At 38.7% G+C, this 14,681-nt stretch overlaps 1 protein-coding gene across 1 annotated transcript in view; it reads right to left on the bottom strand.

Moving 5' to 3' along the window:
- Positions 1–12,997, bottom strand: part of slc12a7b (solute carrier family 12 member 7b) — a 55,463-nt gene extending 42,466 nt beyond the window's left edge. The window contains 1 exon segment of the mRNA XM_018673634.2: positions 12,653–12,997. Within this exon segment, the coding sequence (XP_018529150.1) occupies positions 12,653–12,881 (229 nt within the window). The 5' untranslated portion in view covers positions 12,882–12,997.
- Positions 12,998–14,681: the final 1,684 nt, after the last annotated feature.

Raw genomic sequence — 14,681 nt, forward strand, 5'->3', positions numbered from 1 at the left:
CTCCCACCCAGAACAAGTTAAACTCTCCCCCCTTTAGTTCCCAAAAATGACGACATACAAGATCAATACAGTCGACAGAAGGGTGGGTGCTACAGGAAATAGGAAAGGGAGGAGGAGGTGGAGTTGAAGGCAGGGGAGTCATAGAGACAGAGACCGGCAGGCAGTGGGGTCGACTTACAGGAAAATATTTTTTAGCATTGCAACTCATGCATGGCGTAAAAGAGTTCATTACAGAGGGCTGAGCCACAGTAAGAATAATTTTTTAATCTGGCACTACTACATAACAAATTCTAAACACTGCATTTCACTGTTTCTACACTGATAAATACTATCCATGTTTAAACCTTGAACTCATTTTATCTGCCTACAAAAAGTCTAATATTAAGAGAAAGAAGAAACATTTTGGGGGATTTTCGGGGACACATCAGAAATTTGCCTTTTACTATGTTAGGAGACATGAAGAACACTGTCTTGTCTTGTGACTGTATCAGCGATCCAAGTCAGGTATTTAGAAATGGCAGGTCAGGTTTCAATGAGATGTAATAGTTGCAGTAAATGGGTGTGGTTGTTCCATCCAGGCTTCATGCAAATGAAAAGTTTAGCATATGACTGATAGCTATTGCACTGTCGAAAGCAACTACCATTTCAAGAGGGCCAGGGTTTCTGACAATATTAATCAATACAGTGATCTGACAACTGCATATTCACGACATTATTGTGGACCTGCCAAAGTAACAAAGAGAGCACGTATCTACTCCCTGCTCAGTGGATAAGCAATGATGCAACTGGCATCCACTGATTAAGAGGCCAGACAGTCTGACTGCCTCTCAGGACAGTCAGTGCAGGCCAGGAGGACAATGTCCCTTTTATGAGAGAGTCAGCAACAATGCACACTGGAGACTGAAAACTAAAACTACTTGTGACTAAATGCTATGCCGTAAGCAGTCCACTGTTTTTCACCGTGTCATGTTTGTGTCATGTTTTTCATAGCCAAGCACAATATATAATGATATAAATTTATTCCAGACTCAGCTGTCGCTCCAAAAGAATCATAGGAAGAGAGAAGATTCAAATTATAAAATATCAAAAACAGATTAAAAACAAAGTCTTTACAGGGGTACTACTTTCTGCATCTTCTGGGCCATTTAAAGACAGTAAGAGACTTGTTCTGAAGCCACTTTTCTTGATTATATGATTCACTTCATTGTCATCCTGAATGAACAATGCCTAGTGTTTGCCAGACACAGTGTTTGGAGTCACGCCCAAAGATTATTTTTTGTCTTTTAAGACCAGGGAATGTTTTACTGTGCTCTGAGTCCTTTAAATGCTGTTTTGCTCCAAGTGGGCTGTCATATGCCTTTTACTCAAAGTGGCTTCTTCCTAGCCACTCTATCATAAGTGATGAGCAATGTTGAGATGATTGTCCTTCAAGCAGGTTCTCCCATCTCTGCAGGGGACTTCTGAAACTATGTTAGTGACAACTGAGTTCTCGGTCACCTGGCTGACCAAGACCCTTCTTGCACAGTTACTAAATTGTTGACCAACTCTTGGAAGAGTCCTGGTGGCTCCAAACTTCTAAACTTCTAAACTTATAATTTCACAATTATAAAGCCCACTAGGATCCCGAAAACATTACAAGCTTTAGAAAAGGCTTTAGAACAGAATTTATCTTTATTATCACTGCACATTTACACTGTACAACAAAATATGTATACCCTTGCCCTGACCCATGCCATGCCACATTTTTTGCAGAGGTCTACAAAGAGTTCCTTGGACTGATTTGTTTTTGTCCTGACATGTAGCATGAACTGAGGGACCTTATAAACAGGTATATGGCCTCCTATACTATGTCAAATTAATTCAGTTTGCCACTAGAGTACTCTAACCAGGTTCTAGACATCTGAAGCACCTGGCCATGATTTGGAGTGACACAGCGAAGGGTCTCAATAGTTTTATCAGTTATAGATTTGCAAAATTTCTAAAAACATGTTTATGTTTCACTTTATCATTATGGTTTAATGTGTGCATATTGATGGAAAAAAATGGCAATTTTATCAATTTAAAATTAAATCTACAACACAATAAGGTGGAAAACTGAAGGGGTCGAAATACTTTCTGAGGCCACAGTGTAGTCTATCACACAAACTGTGAGGAATTGATCAGCCCAGAGAAAAAGTTCAGCTAAACTAAACTTTTTCTCCATAGGCTCAGATTTCTAATCCCAAAATAGGTTTATTGATTGAGTCTACAAGGTAAGATGGGAGGAGACTGGATATGCAACCGATACACCAAGTACAGCCCAAGGACATCAGTCAAAGTGTGAGAGGAGCCAGGGCCTCTTTTCTAGCGGCATAGTAGAGAAGGGAATAGCACAGTACCCAGTAAGTATCCAGGTCCACAACATGGGTTGGTCACTCAAAAAGTCTGGAATTAAAATTTTGTTTACATTTGTAACTTTGTTATTCATATTGGTAGCATTATAAGTAACTATTATGATTGATGATATTATTTCTTATCTAAAAATAATATTAGAGACTTTTTATTGCAAATACAAACATACTGTTTGGGTAATTAAAATACATCATGGACTTTTGCGGGACTAGGACAAAGAAAAAGTTACACAGCAAGGTAGGAAAGTCAGAAAATATCACATCAAATGTCTGTGACACTACCAGGATGTCCTGTTCAAGAGCCTTAAAGACACACTACATACCCACCAGAGACTGATAACGCCCTCTGGAGGAGGTAGGAGGAAGGACAATTTCCCTGTGGGGATTGATGCACTGAATGGCACAGCATATAACAAAGTGAAATCCAATCAAAATTACATAAATCTAATAGAAACCTTTGTCACATGGCATCTTTCCTTCTATTACTTTCTCCCGCTCTTAAAACTGCATTGCATGATTTTTAACTAACAGAGGCCAGAGGGTACACAAAAGAAAATGATCTAACATAATTTACATAATAAGGGCATCTAACTCAGTCATCAGTCATTTGTTGAGTGCAAAATCAACATTCTGCAGTATTTTCACTCCTGCCTTCTGCTGTTCTGCTACTGAATTTGACTAGTGTCCTTTCATCATGTAGGGAATGGCTGAAGACTAAAAATGAGACTCTGATGCCCCCATTTGATCATACATGGAAATACACCAATTACACTACCATCATGACTAAATATGGAAAAACTATTTGTTTTATATTTGGTACAAATGTAGACCAGAAGATTGAAATGTTTTTTTTTCCTTTTCTTTTTTTTATTTTTACAAGCACTGACTTAAGCAAAACTAAAGGGAAACAATGTCAGCAATCATATTCGGTCAGACTTTCCTAATGTCTGACTGTAAAATGTTGAATGAACCTTTTAGTTCCCTTTCTGAAACATTTCCATGACATGTGTTTACTGGTGTTTATTGGTAGAGGAAACCTTTACCACGTGTTAAAGGTAAATTAAGGTCTGCAGTGAGACATAAATTGTATGAAAAATCTATATAATGAAGAGTTAAGGTGTTGATGATAATGGGAAAATTTGATAAGTCACAATCAGCTCTTCAAAGTCAAGGCAAACTGCCATATATTCGCTACTTTTAGATAAATGCCACTCTGCATGATTTAAGGCAACATGAAGTCTGTAATGACTTTTCTGCACACATGGACAGCAACACCTCAGACATCTCAGGTAACAGCACACTTGTCTGCCGGTCATCCATTAAATGCTGTATTTGACTCAGGCTCAGGTGACACTTTCTTCTCTTTTGGATGCGTTTCGTCCCCCTTAGAAGGTTAGGGTTAGGTTAACCATTTTTCCCTGTAAGTTCAGGGCTAATTTGAGGTTACAACTTAAATTACCATTCAATCTCCACTTGTAGACCTGTTTCTACAGAATTTCACTTTTTGGTTTTCACTAAATGGTGAACTGATAGAGTTCACAGGAGGACAATGCAATCTAAAATAAAAATACAATAACAATTAAGTGGATCTTTGTTTCATAGTAAGTCGGTGAGAGCAATGCATATGATAAAAAATTTGTAAACCTGGTTTCAAAACCAGTAATTGCACAAACATACACTTTTGTGGCTACACTTACAGGAATACTTAACTGAGCTTGAAAATTAAGTCAGGCTTTTGGAAACCTGTTGCCACTTCTTGTGTGAGAACAGTTTTCTCTCCCTTGCAATGCCAGGTAGCTGGACATTTATATCAACCAGTGAGTAAGTTCAGCAAAAACAGAAGTTGACTCAAGTGTTTTGTCAGCTCAGTTCCTTTTTGGGCAGACAGCTCAGTACAAGTCATGAGAGACACTGGAAATGACTGAAGCTTGCTGTATCAGTTTCATCTGTGGCGTTTGACTGTATTGCAGTCATTAATGCTGCTTGTGAGAGGGGTGGGGTTACAAAGGTTATCCTTAGGCTCTTCATTCAGAGACCAGCAGAACTTGATACTCACACTATGCGTCTCTCTACACATTTCTGACATCTGATATCCACAGACGCCACCACCAAGGAGTTCTTACTATACCCAACTGTCTTTTCTCCATGCACATACCTGGGGTGCACACAATAATGTGAACATCTTAACAAGATCATGCAGAAATTAAACACAAAATTAGTGTTAAATTTTTGTTCAGACTCAACTGTATGACGATTTAATTGTTGTATGTTACTGCATAAAATAAAATAATTTGAAATAGAGCTAAATCTTTTGGCATCAACAAAAAATGTACATAAAATTCACAACAGTAGAATTCATTGCAGTGCTGTTGTAAGGAGGTATAACATCATCTGTTAATGTCTATGTGTCCACTCCCTGTATGTACTTGCTGATCTGAGTCTACACAGCAAATCTTTGCCAGCTCCTGATGTAATGTCAAAGGTAGATTTTGTTCTCCACTGACTTCATTTGGCTTTATTCTGTTCAACAACAGTACTTATTTGGTATATTTATTGCAATAGCAAAGGCAATAAGACCCAAATGGCTCACAGTAAATGCCTTACTTAGCCTTTCACACAATGCTGACCAAGAGCTGGAAAACCCCATGACTACCCACACCAAATGTAGAGAACCTCCTGGGGAAAAATAGGTTATGTAGTTTTTCCCACGTCTGTTCACCGTCTGTTCAGTAGCAATGGCTTTCAGCTGCTACTGTTATCAATCTGACCACATGCATTGTGTGTCTGAAATAAATACTGGCTGCATTTTATATACAGAGCATTAAAAGAGATAAGAATGGGATTTAAGGTTGATTACATTAGTGTTTCTGTATCCAGTGAGTCCAGTGCACTGATTAACAGATATTACGCAAAGCAATATTATTCAGGGGTGTCAAGTTTTTTTTTGACCCAATCCTGATTTGAGTCATTTAAAATTAGCTATCTGCTGATACTGAGTAAAATAATAATATATATTAATAGTGTTGATTAAATATGTATCTAACACATTGAAATAGCAGTTGTGACTTAAACTGACACACCTTATTTTCACAAGCTACTTGATCCATATACTAGAGGTCCTACTTCAATGTTCTAAAGTTTATAGGCTTAAATTATTGACATGGTATGAATGAAAGTTTAACTGGAGCAATACAATTGAAATTGACCTGATGCAATCAGATAGGGAACGTCCACTGTCACAAATGATCTCTTGCTGTAGGTTTGGGTTCCAATTGCCAGTTCCATTTTGGACCTGGATTCCCACTGGAAAAAAAAAGCTGAATTTGTTAAGCTCTAACTTATCAAACCTTTATCTATCTCTGTTATGTTTGATTAGCAAAGACTAATGTTGAAAATATGCAGGAACTGTTAGCAGCTTCTTGTTCACAACCAGGACCGACCATTGTTTTCTGTGATTAAAATGACACCGGCAGTAGATTATATCAGCTAATGTCATTTCTGTAATAGGTCCAGTGAAACTTTAGTCTGACTGGGCTCTGCAAAAAGACATTTTGTGAGTCAAAAGACACATCACTCTGTAACATCACTCTATGACGACCAGTGAACTGTGTTTTTGTACTTCAGCTGATCCTTTCTCTCCAGAGAAAGGAGAGTAGGGTGATTTAAGTTTTGATGCAGTATTTTTAGCTCATTAGCTCTGATGACCTTGAATCAGAACCTCCATTATTTGGATCACGTAAACTGTGAAAAAACTGGTATAAAAGTCAGTATGTTGCAGCTCATATTTCCCTGTCTCACATCAATCAATCAACATTAATATTTCACACATTATACTGCTCATCTCATTTTCCTTTTTTCTTTTTTTAAGCTACCACTAAAAACTGTATTTATAAGTATTTCTGGCATATCGCCCAACGGCAGCTGATCACACATCTAAACTGAATCTTTGACTTGTACTTATTTATAACTTTAGTTACTTGCAAATGATGTGAGCTAAAGCTAGATCTGATAAAGGATTCAAAAGGATTTGGATTTGATAAGTGGATTTGATACAGGATTTGGATTCAATAAAATGCCTATCAAACCTCAACCCTATTTGGCTGAATACAAACACCAGCTGCAAAGAGCACTTTAGCCAGACAAAGACAAGTTTAATTTTGGCCTCTTATCAAGTTACTCCTGTAATTGAGATTAATTTACGACAGCTGGTGCGATCCGCCACCACCAGATTCATTAGCATTGGATATTAATGAATCTGTCTATTTTGCCTACCTCTGTATCTGAACTCAGAATTTTTCTTTCCAGATGCGGCCAACTCTATATATCTTTTTTTTTTTTTTTACATTGTCATCCAGTGTGAATTCATGCAACTACCACAACTATCATACAACTACAGGCGAATAAAATCTTGTTGACAGCTACAGTATTGTGTCAAATCCACCAGTCAATTTCTGTCACGATGGGGGAAAAAGAAAACGGAGACAACACAGTTCAGCTCGGTGAAAAACAGAATAAGACCTCCTCAGGGTCTCAGATGATGATAATATGTATGCATTGTGTAACATGTCACGAGTCTATGTGGATAACACAGGGTTATTTTTAAAGTTAGTGATAGCAACAGAAAACAGTCTCAGACAAGCCATGACAGGAGTTGGCAATACGGATACAGTACTGTTCACAACTAGTTTATAAATTCTGAAATTAAATCTGTAGAGCTTCAATGTAATGTTCATGTCCTTAAAGTGATAAATATGTCAGATAAAATAAAATTTACGATGGAGCCAGTAAAACTGATAAATGGTTAAATGTTTCATGACTTGAAGACAAAACAAGGATGTGTCTCTGCATGCCTTCTGGTCATGACTGAGTATATTTCCAACTGAAAATGAGGCTTGACAGGCCCTGACTACCTATTTACCCCAACTTAATAAAGAAATGTGCACAGCAGAAAGGTTAAACTATCATTATGGTCATAAGTATACTGTAGCAATGGTATAATGCCATTGAATGAAGGGCAAGACATCACTGTTGACCTTTGAAAATAAATGACCAATTCAAGAACATTACTTGATAAAAAGGCTATTTTGATGGCTATAAAGTGCCTGTGCGCATTACCCAAAAAGAGGAGGAAAGTTTTCTGAAAGCCCTTCTGTGTGACCAGCGAGGGACACACCCCTGCTCCTGAGTGTTGCGTGTAAACAACGAGCAACTGGAACAAACATCCCACGCAGGACTGGCAAGGAGAGGAAGCAGGCTGGGAGGCCACACAAGAGCAGGAGCAGATATAGTGGATGCCAGGGCCCAGTTTGAGTCCATGTGCTGACTGCTGGACTCCAAATAAAGCAGAGGGCAGCACATGATACCTAAGGTGCATGCCTTTTTAAACATGAATGCACACATGCATGCCAAAGTAATTCTGTGTAGTGAGGACATTCTGAAGAGTCACTCTTTCTGTATCTGAAACTTGTTGAATGGTGTCCAAAACTGCATCACTCTCTTCTCAATAATAATGATTTCATATACAAATCACATTCTCTGATTCCCTACAAGTTATCCATTCACCAAGATGAAGAGAAACTAGAATGACCGCCCTACAGTTGTATGCCTCTGCCAACCAGACTCATTTAAGTGGTAAAGCCTTTGAAGGAAATTAACAAAAGGTATTTTCTGGAAAAATTGAAGTTATCATTATATTGGTATGTATGATCCCAATGAACAACTAGTGAGAAACATGCCGTCTTCACTTGGAGACTATTTTTACAGAGGAGTGATAGAGAGCTTCGTCACATGGTGCAACAACAATCACCTGAAGCTCAATATCAGCGAAACCAATGAGTTTGTGTTGAACTGCCAGAGGAACAGGAGGCCTCCTATCCAGTTTATCATCCAGTGGACCCCTACAAGTCTAATCAATAATTCAGTAAATACCAGGTTACAGTGATCTTGAACTTTGACCACCAAAATCAAATCAGTTCATCACTGAGTCCAAGTTTGTGCCAAATTTTAAGAAACTGACAGAATCTCCCATGAGAATGGGACAGACCAGACATGATAAAGCAAACATGCTTGTGAGAGTGATTCCATGGAAAGAAGAACATTTAACTATATAATTGCCAAAGTGCCTCAGCTGTAACAGGTAGTATGCATGAAAACCTGCTGCACTACTGTTCAGCAACAAGCCTCAACAGTGATTCCAAACCCTGAAGTGTGTGGACTGTCAAAGATGGAGATTGACAGTCTCTGTCTGCATACTGTCGCATCAAGTTTAAACCTGACACCTTTTGGAGACCCTTATCCCTGTCGAACCTCATTTATCTTTCACTGCCTGCTTAATCTCCCATAAATCCAAATGTAATCTTAGTCATCCTCAGCATCTGAGGCGAGCAGGAGGGTGCATCCTCTTGTACCATGAGACTTCTTCATGTGGTTTCATTAACTATTAATACATTCATTACATCTTTTGTCAAGACACAAAGTATTTTTCAGAGCATATACTTTATAAATTGTTATACAATAGTATGTTACTTTATACATTCTTAGCTTACAATAATCATGTTCATATATTCACTTTACTTGTCTTTTCTCACAGTCTGGCCTTTGCACTCCAGTCTGAACAAGGAACAAGCAAACAGTGTGTCTATAGATTCGCTGAAAGGCTTTAAAAGAAGGGTAAGCCAGTGAAACAAACAGCCAGAATCACTCAGACAACAGTGTCTCGTGTCGATGATTTCCACTTCTTCATAACTACTGCTTCCTCTTTACAATACCTGTTACTCAATCTTGCCCTGAACATTTGTTTTGCAGCCTTGATGGCACAGTTCATATCTGTTCAAATGTATTACAACAACATGTTTTATCATGTAGCATAGTCAAGCATAGCAAGGCCCACTGAAACCACAATTAAAAACTACTTATGGGTCACACACAGTCATGTGGTGATCTTTTGTAGGATAACTGTCAACATTCAGTCTGCTTTATCTAGAGCCTTTAGGTGCTATCTATTTGACACAACCTACTTGACAAACTACCATGATCAGCAAGTCAAAAAATGAAAGAAGAATCTTTTTCAAGAGCCTGCTGATACGCACAAGTTGCTCTGTGTTACTGAAAATACTAAAAGCTGGTGCCTCTGCAGTGGAAAAAGCCTGACCATCCAGTATCTAAACATTATTTAAACTCATTATTTGCTACAGTTATCAACTGTATCATTTAGCAGAGGCATCTGGCAGAAAATAGATTACAACAAAATGAGTAGATATCCCTGTCATCACTCATGTATTGATTGCTATGCTATGAGTGTAAAAGAGTTAGGAAATGAGGAAACTGAAATCCAGGGCAAAAAAAGTACAAACAAAAAAAGAGAAAAGCATGATTCCTGAGGCCCAGCTTTCATTGTCCAGTGATAATATACAGTCTACTGTGCTGGGTTTGCTCCACACTTTCCATGACAGCAAGAACAGCTGATACAAGCTCAAAGCATTACCCCACCAAAATCTGTCTGCTGAGGACTGAATCCACTGTCCAATTGCTAAATCTTGTTTACATTATCCAGTTTAGTCAACACTTTAAGATACTGAAAGTAATTCTACTGCACATCATTTAACCTTTAAGTCTATAAAGTGTCAACTTCCCTGAACTCCAAATTACATGTCAAGATTTTATTGGGAATTTTTGAATTTCATTTCCACTGAAAATGTTTCAGCTCTTGAGTTATGGCCAAAAACATGTTTTCTGCTGTGACAGTAACCTTGACCTTTGAAAACCAAGTTCCAAGTTCATCCTCGAGTCCAAGTGAATGTTTGTACCAAAGTTAAAGCAATTTCCTCAAGATCACAAGATATTGCACTTACATTAATGGGACAGACAACCCAAAAACATAATGTCTCTGACCATGGCTTTCTTCAGTGCAGCAACAAATCGCAGAAGCTGCAATTTATTCAAATAACTGCAGCTCCTGCAAGTTGGATATTGCATTTGGCCATATTGCAGTTTTGATAATATTTAGATTAATTGTTCAGACCTAATTTACGCTGGAATAAAACAGCAAAATAGCAAATTCTCAGCCTTTGGGACATTTTCTGGTCCCGAATGGTCAGATCAAATAAAGACAACATATTTCAACCCTGGATGAATAACTTAATTGACTTAGATTTGTCTATTTTAACTGTTAACAAGCAGAATTAACAGTAAGGCCATAATTCTAATCATATGACAAAATCATGGTCTGTCATTGCACAGCTGAGTTGTGTATGTGTCCACAGAGGGGACACAATCTTCTTTGGAGTCATGTAACAAATACTCAGGAGATTAAAATGTTTGCTCTGTCATTGTCTAGCTGAGAGAAATGCATGACAAAGGACGAGCACAAGCACCGCATACACACCACCAAAAGTGCACACCCATCTTCTTCTTAATCTGATTTAAGATGAAATTCAATCTAAGCATTTAAAACTGAATAGACAGGTGCCAACCTGCCCTTGTATCATAGAGGAGGAAATCATGTGGAAGACATTTTCATGGCTCTGCAGCTCTGTGTCAACTAGACGTCCAGTTAAACACACCTTTTACTCTTGCAGTATGAGGTCAAGGTTTGTCCCGTCCAAAATAAAATGCTGCTGATTTAGAACAATAATATATAGAGAATATAGTGTTCATACTCATGTTGCATTATATATATATATAACAAGCAGTGTCTGAATTATTTCTTTAGTCCTGAAATCTACAATCATAAGCCATGAAGGTTAAAAATCAAAGCACTTTTTCACACAATCATAAGTACTTTACAAGTACACCCTACCACTAAATTCTAAAAGAAATGTAACACACTAGAACTCATATCTGTTGATATATTTCAGTAGATTTCTGCAAATAAGCATCAGTAGATTCTGTAGGGCCAGACACTGACCTGTTAGCCGCCCTGCATCTTGTATTGAACCTGGGCCAGTGGGAAATTTTTTTGTTAGCCCTAACATAACAGACTGAGACACTGTGTCAATAGCAACATTCTGCTCTGTCACCATGATTAATCATCAGTACAATAACAATCACCAGTGTGACCTTTCAACATTTTTCATCCATATTTTTCAGTTTTTAGGACCTCAGAACCTCTTTTTCTGTTTTACTATGACATATGAAATAGCCTGTGTCAACCAAAACATAAGCTCAGTCAGTGGTACAAGTGGAAAGCTGCATTTGTCTTAAGCTACATAACTTGCGATGTAAACGCACTGTAAAACACTAGTACATTAGAACTTACTAAAATCAAAGGAAACCACAACTACTGACCCACTGAGCAGCTCAGCACAGGTTAACAAAACAGTTTGTGCTTCAAAGATTACCAATCAATATACACAACAGATTGCCTATGCACACAGTAAACCATAAGCACACTGTAATTTTGCATGCTTGCCTGGCCAGTGTGCCAGGCAATTATTCTAGCAACTTCTGACCCTTAACCTGTTGCTATAGAAGCACCTTGTTTGTGAGCAACTGGTTGAACAAGGCTTGGGATTTAAGACTTCAGCCAAATTCTGGCTCAGAGCAAGGGACATATTCAATATGATAAAAGAGCAAGACTGATCTTGCAGCATAGTTTTAAGAGAATCATTTCATGTTTGTAATTTCCTTTAGAAATGGCAACCAATACGACTTAAATCTCCCTCATTTTCTTTTGTTGTTCCTTTGTCCATTATTAACAAGGTACAAGTACCAAAACCCTAGTCATTTCAGTTGACGCTAATATTCTGGCAGTAAAAAACAAACAACTGACTCTACTTGCACGCTGATTATGAAGGAATAAACTGTGGTTCTCTCAAGTTAGAGGAGGGGGGGGGGTTGTACAGGAAGTTCAGCATAAACTGCTCGTTCAGTCGTATTCTGTTTGGTGAGGCAAACTTTGTTTTAGCGTTGATGCTAATTTTAATTTTCCGTTTTAATGAAACAGTTTAAGCTAGCAAAAGCCTCGCCAGCATTTGTTTGTAAATCCTAAAGTTAAGTAGGCGATTAATGTTGTCTGTTTACTGTCTGGTGACAAACGACAACTACATTTTTACAGTAATTTAACAAAAAAAAGTCTTACAGCAGTGTTCAAAACTTTTTGTGACTCTAATTAACTTCTAACTAACAGCTTCGGTTTGGGGGTACTGACGCGCCGTCTCTGTTACATAATTGCAGGCGCACAAACACAGCCGGAGTACAATGCGACGGTTAATCCTCTGCTAGAAAGATGAGATAAGAAGTGGGACAACCGGCAGCCGTCTTACCGTACTTGTTGGGCTCTCTGTTGTACTCCAAGATAGGCACCACAACGTTGGGGTCCTGCGGCTCGAACACAGAGTCCTCCCCCGCCTCTTTTTCCTCCACTGTGCCACCGCTGCTGCTGCTGCCGCCGGTGTCCGGTGCCGGGTCAGCAACAACCGCGTCGGAGTGCTCCCTCTCCCCGGTGACACCCCCTCCTCCGTCAACCGGGACCACCACAAATCTTTCCCCCATGTCCCTCTTTCTTGTCCTGTCTTATCGCACTTTTAGTGGAGGGAAAAAACACAGCGACCGGCTTACGTCTGCGGTTCACAGTCAGTGAGGGCAGACACACGCACAGCGTACAACGGGCCACACAAGCTCACGCGGTGATCAGAGGATTGATTACAGTACAGAAGTACCCGCCCTCGTCCTTCGCTCATTGGCTTAAAGGGCTAAAGAGCGCTGTCAATCACCCTAGAAGCAAATCAGAGTGGTTAAAATTTGCTAATTGTGGAAGGAGTGAGTTCTAAAATTTGGACCAACATAATCATATCTACTCTATAATTAAGTTTGTCTGGAATTTATGACAATGTTACATACGTACATGAAGCCCGATAACCCCTTATTTGAGAACTCTAAAACATCATGTATGCTTTACATACATATAATTTAAAACATCTTTATGAATTAGTTTAGCTATTTATCATCTAAACTGTTGTAGGCACAGAAGCAAAAACAATGCAGCTAAACAGAGTACTCCTTGTAATAGAGCATGTGAGCATGTGTCAGTGGACCACATGTTCAGGCATGTCACACTAAACTCATTACAACCCTCTTTAAATTGTCTCAAAATGATGGGGTAATTAACACTGGTTCTCTACATCCTCTACTATCAATAGCCTGCCACAGAAACTCAATAAATCGTTCTAATTTAAAAGGCATTGATGGCTTAGTCATTTGCCAACACCTCGTCATAATAACTATGGTACGTTACAGCTTAGAATAAATGGTTTGTCAATACCTCAGGATAGAATAACCTCTCATGTTTCCGGGCAGTTTTGAGATATGTAATCTGCTGTGACAAGTCTCAAATCTCCCTGCTTACTACTAACAAAAGGGGAAAATTGAGCACATTTGAAAATATAGAGCTTTCCTCTGAACATTCTATAAAATATCAAAATGCACCATAGCATGATATCTTTTGCATTAAGCATTTTCTTCTCTTTTTTTCCACCAAAATATCTGCTTTGAATCTGGAGGCTTTGAGTTTCCCTCTCTGTCAGCTTCATAGAAAACAGATGATCATCTGGTGCAGGAAATCCCAGATAAAGATCACCAACCCAATTTAATTAATTGTTCCTTGGGCAAAGACCCATCTGTTTGCCAAATTCAATGGGAATCCATTCACGCATCACTCTGACAGACAGTAAAGGGATGCATACGTAACCCATTCATGGAGATTATATAAGCAGCAGTGTTGTAAAAAGCAACAGGTTGCCTCACTAAACAACTGGAATGCACCTTAACAAAACAGTTTATGAACCATGGAAAATCTTCACAGAATCTCAGGTCAGTAGGTCAGACTGCAGAACTTTTGTGGTTATGACATGGCCTGTGGATATATGGTTTACTGTGAAGCCTGTTACCTTTATAGACAAAACTTGAAATCATTTTTGAAACATTTTTTAAAAATCCCACACTAATGTATCATGTGTGATTAATCAATAACTGATTGAATGAATACTGCTGAAGTGAAGTTATTCACTAAAAAGATTCCTAGACCATGCTCATAAAGCTCATAAAGCTCTGCCGGGAATGGCAGGACCAGAGGGTGGTGAGGGATGGCACAGGCCCTCCTACCTGAGTCTGAAGGTGTATCATACAGGTACAGGCCTTAACCACAATAAATATATACCACAATAAAGTGACTGTTAACATGTTGTTGGAAAATTGACCATAAAGAGACAAAACATTTTCAGATGGCACAGCCCATTGTTTCTAGTTGTTTTGTGCCTCTTTTCGTCAGTTACGGGGGGGGGGGGCAGGGTCCAG

This window comes from Lates calcarifer, linkage group LG24, assembly GCF_001640805.2.
Source record: "Lates calcarifer isolate ASB-BC8 linkage group LG24, TLL_Latcal_v3, whole genome shotgun sequence".
Lineage (NCBI taxonomy): Eukaryota > Metazoa > Chordata > Actinopteri > Centropomidae > Lates > Lates calcarifer.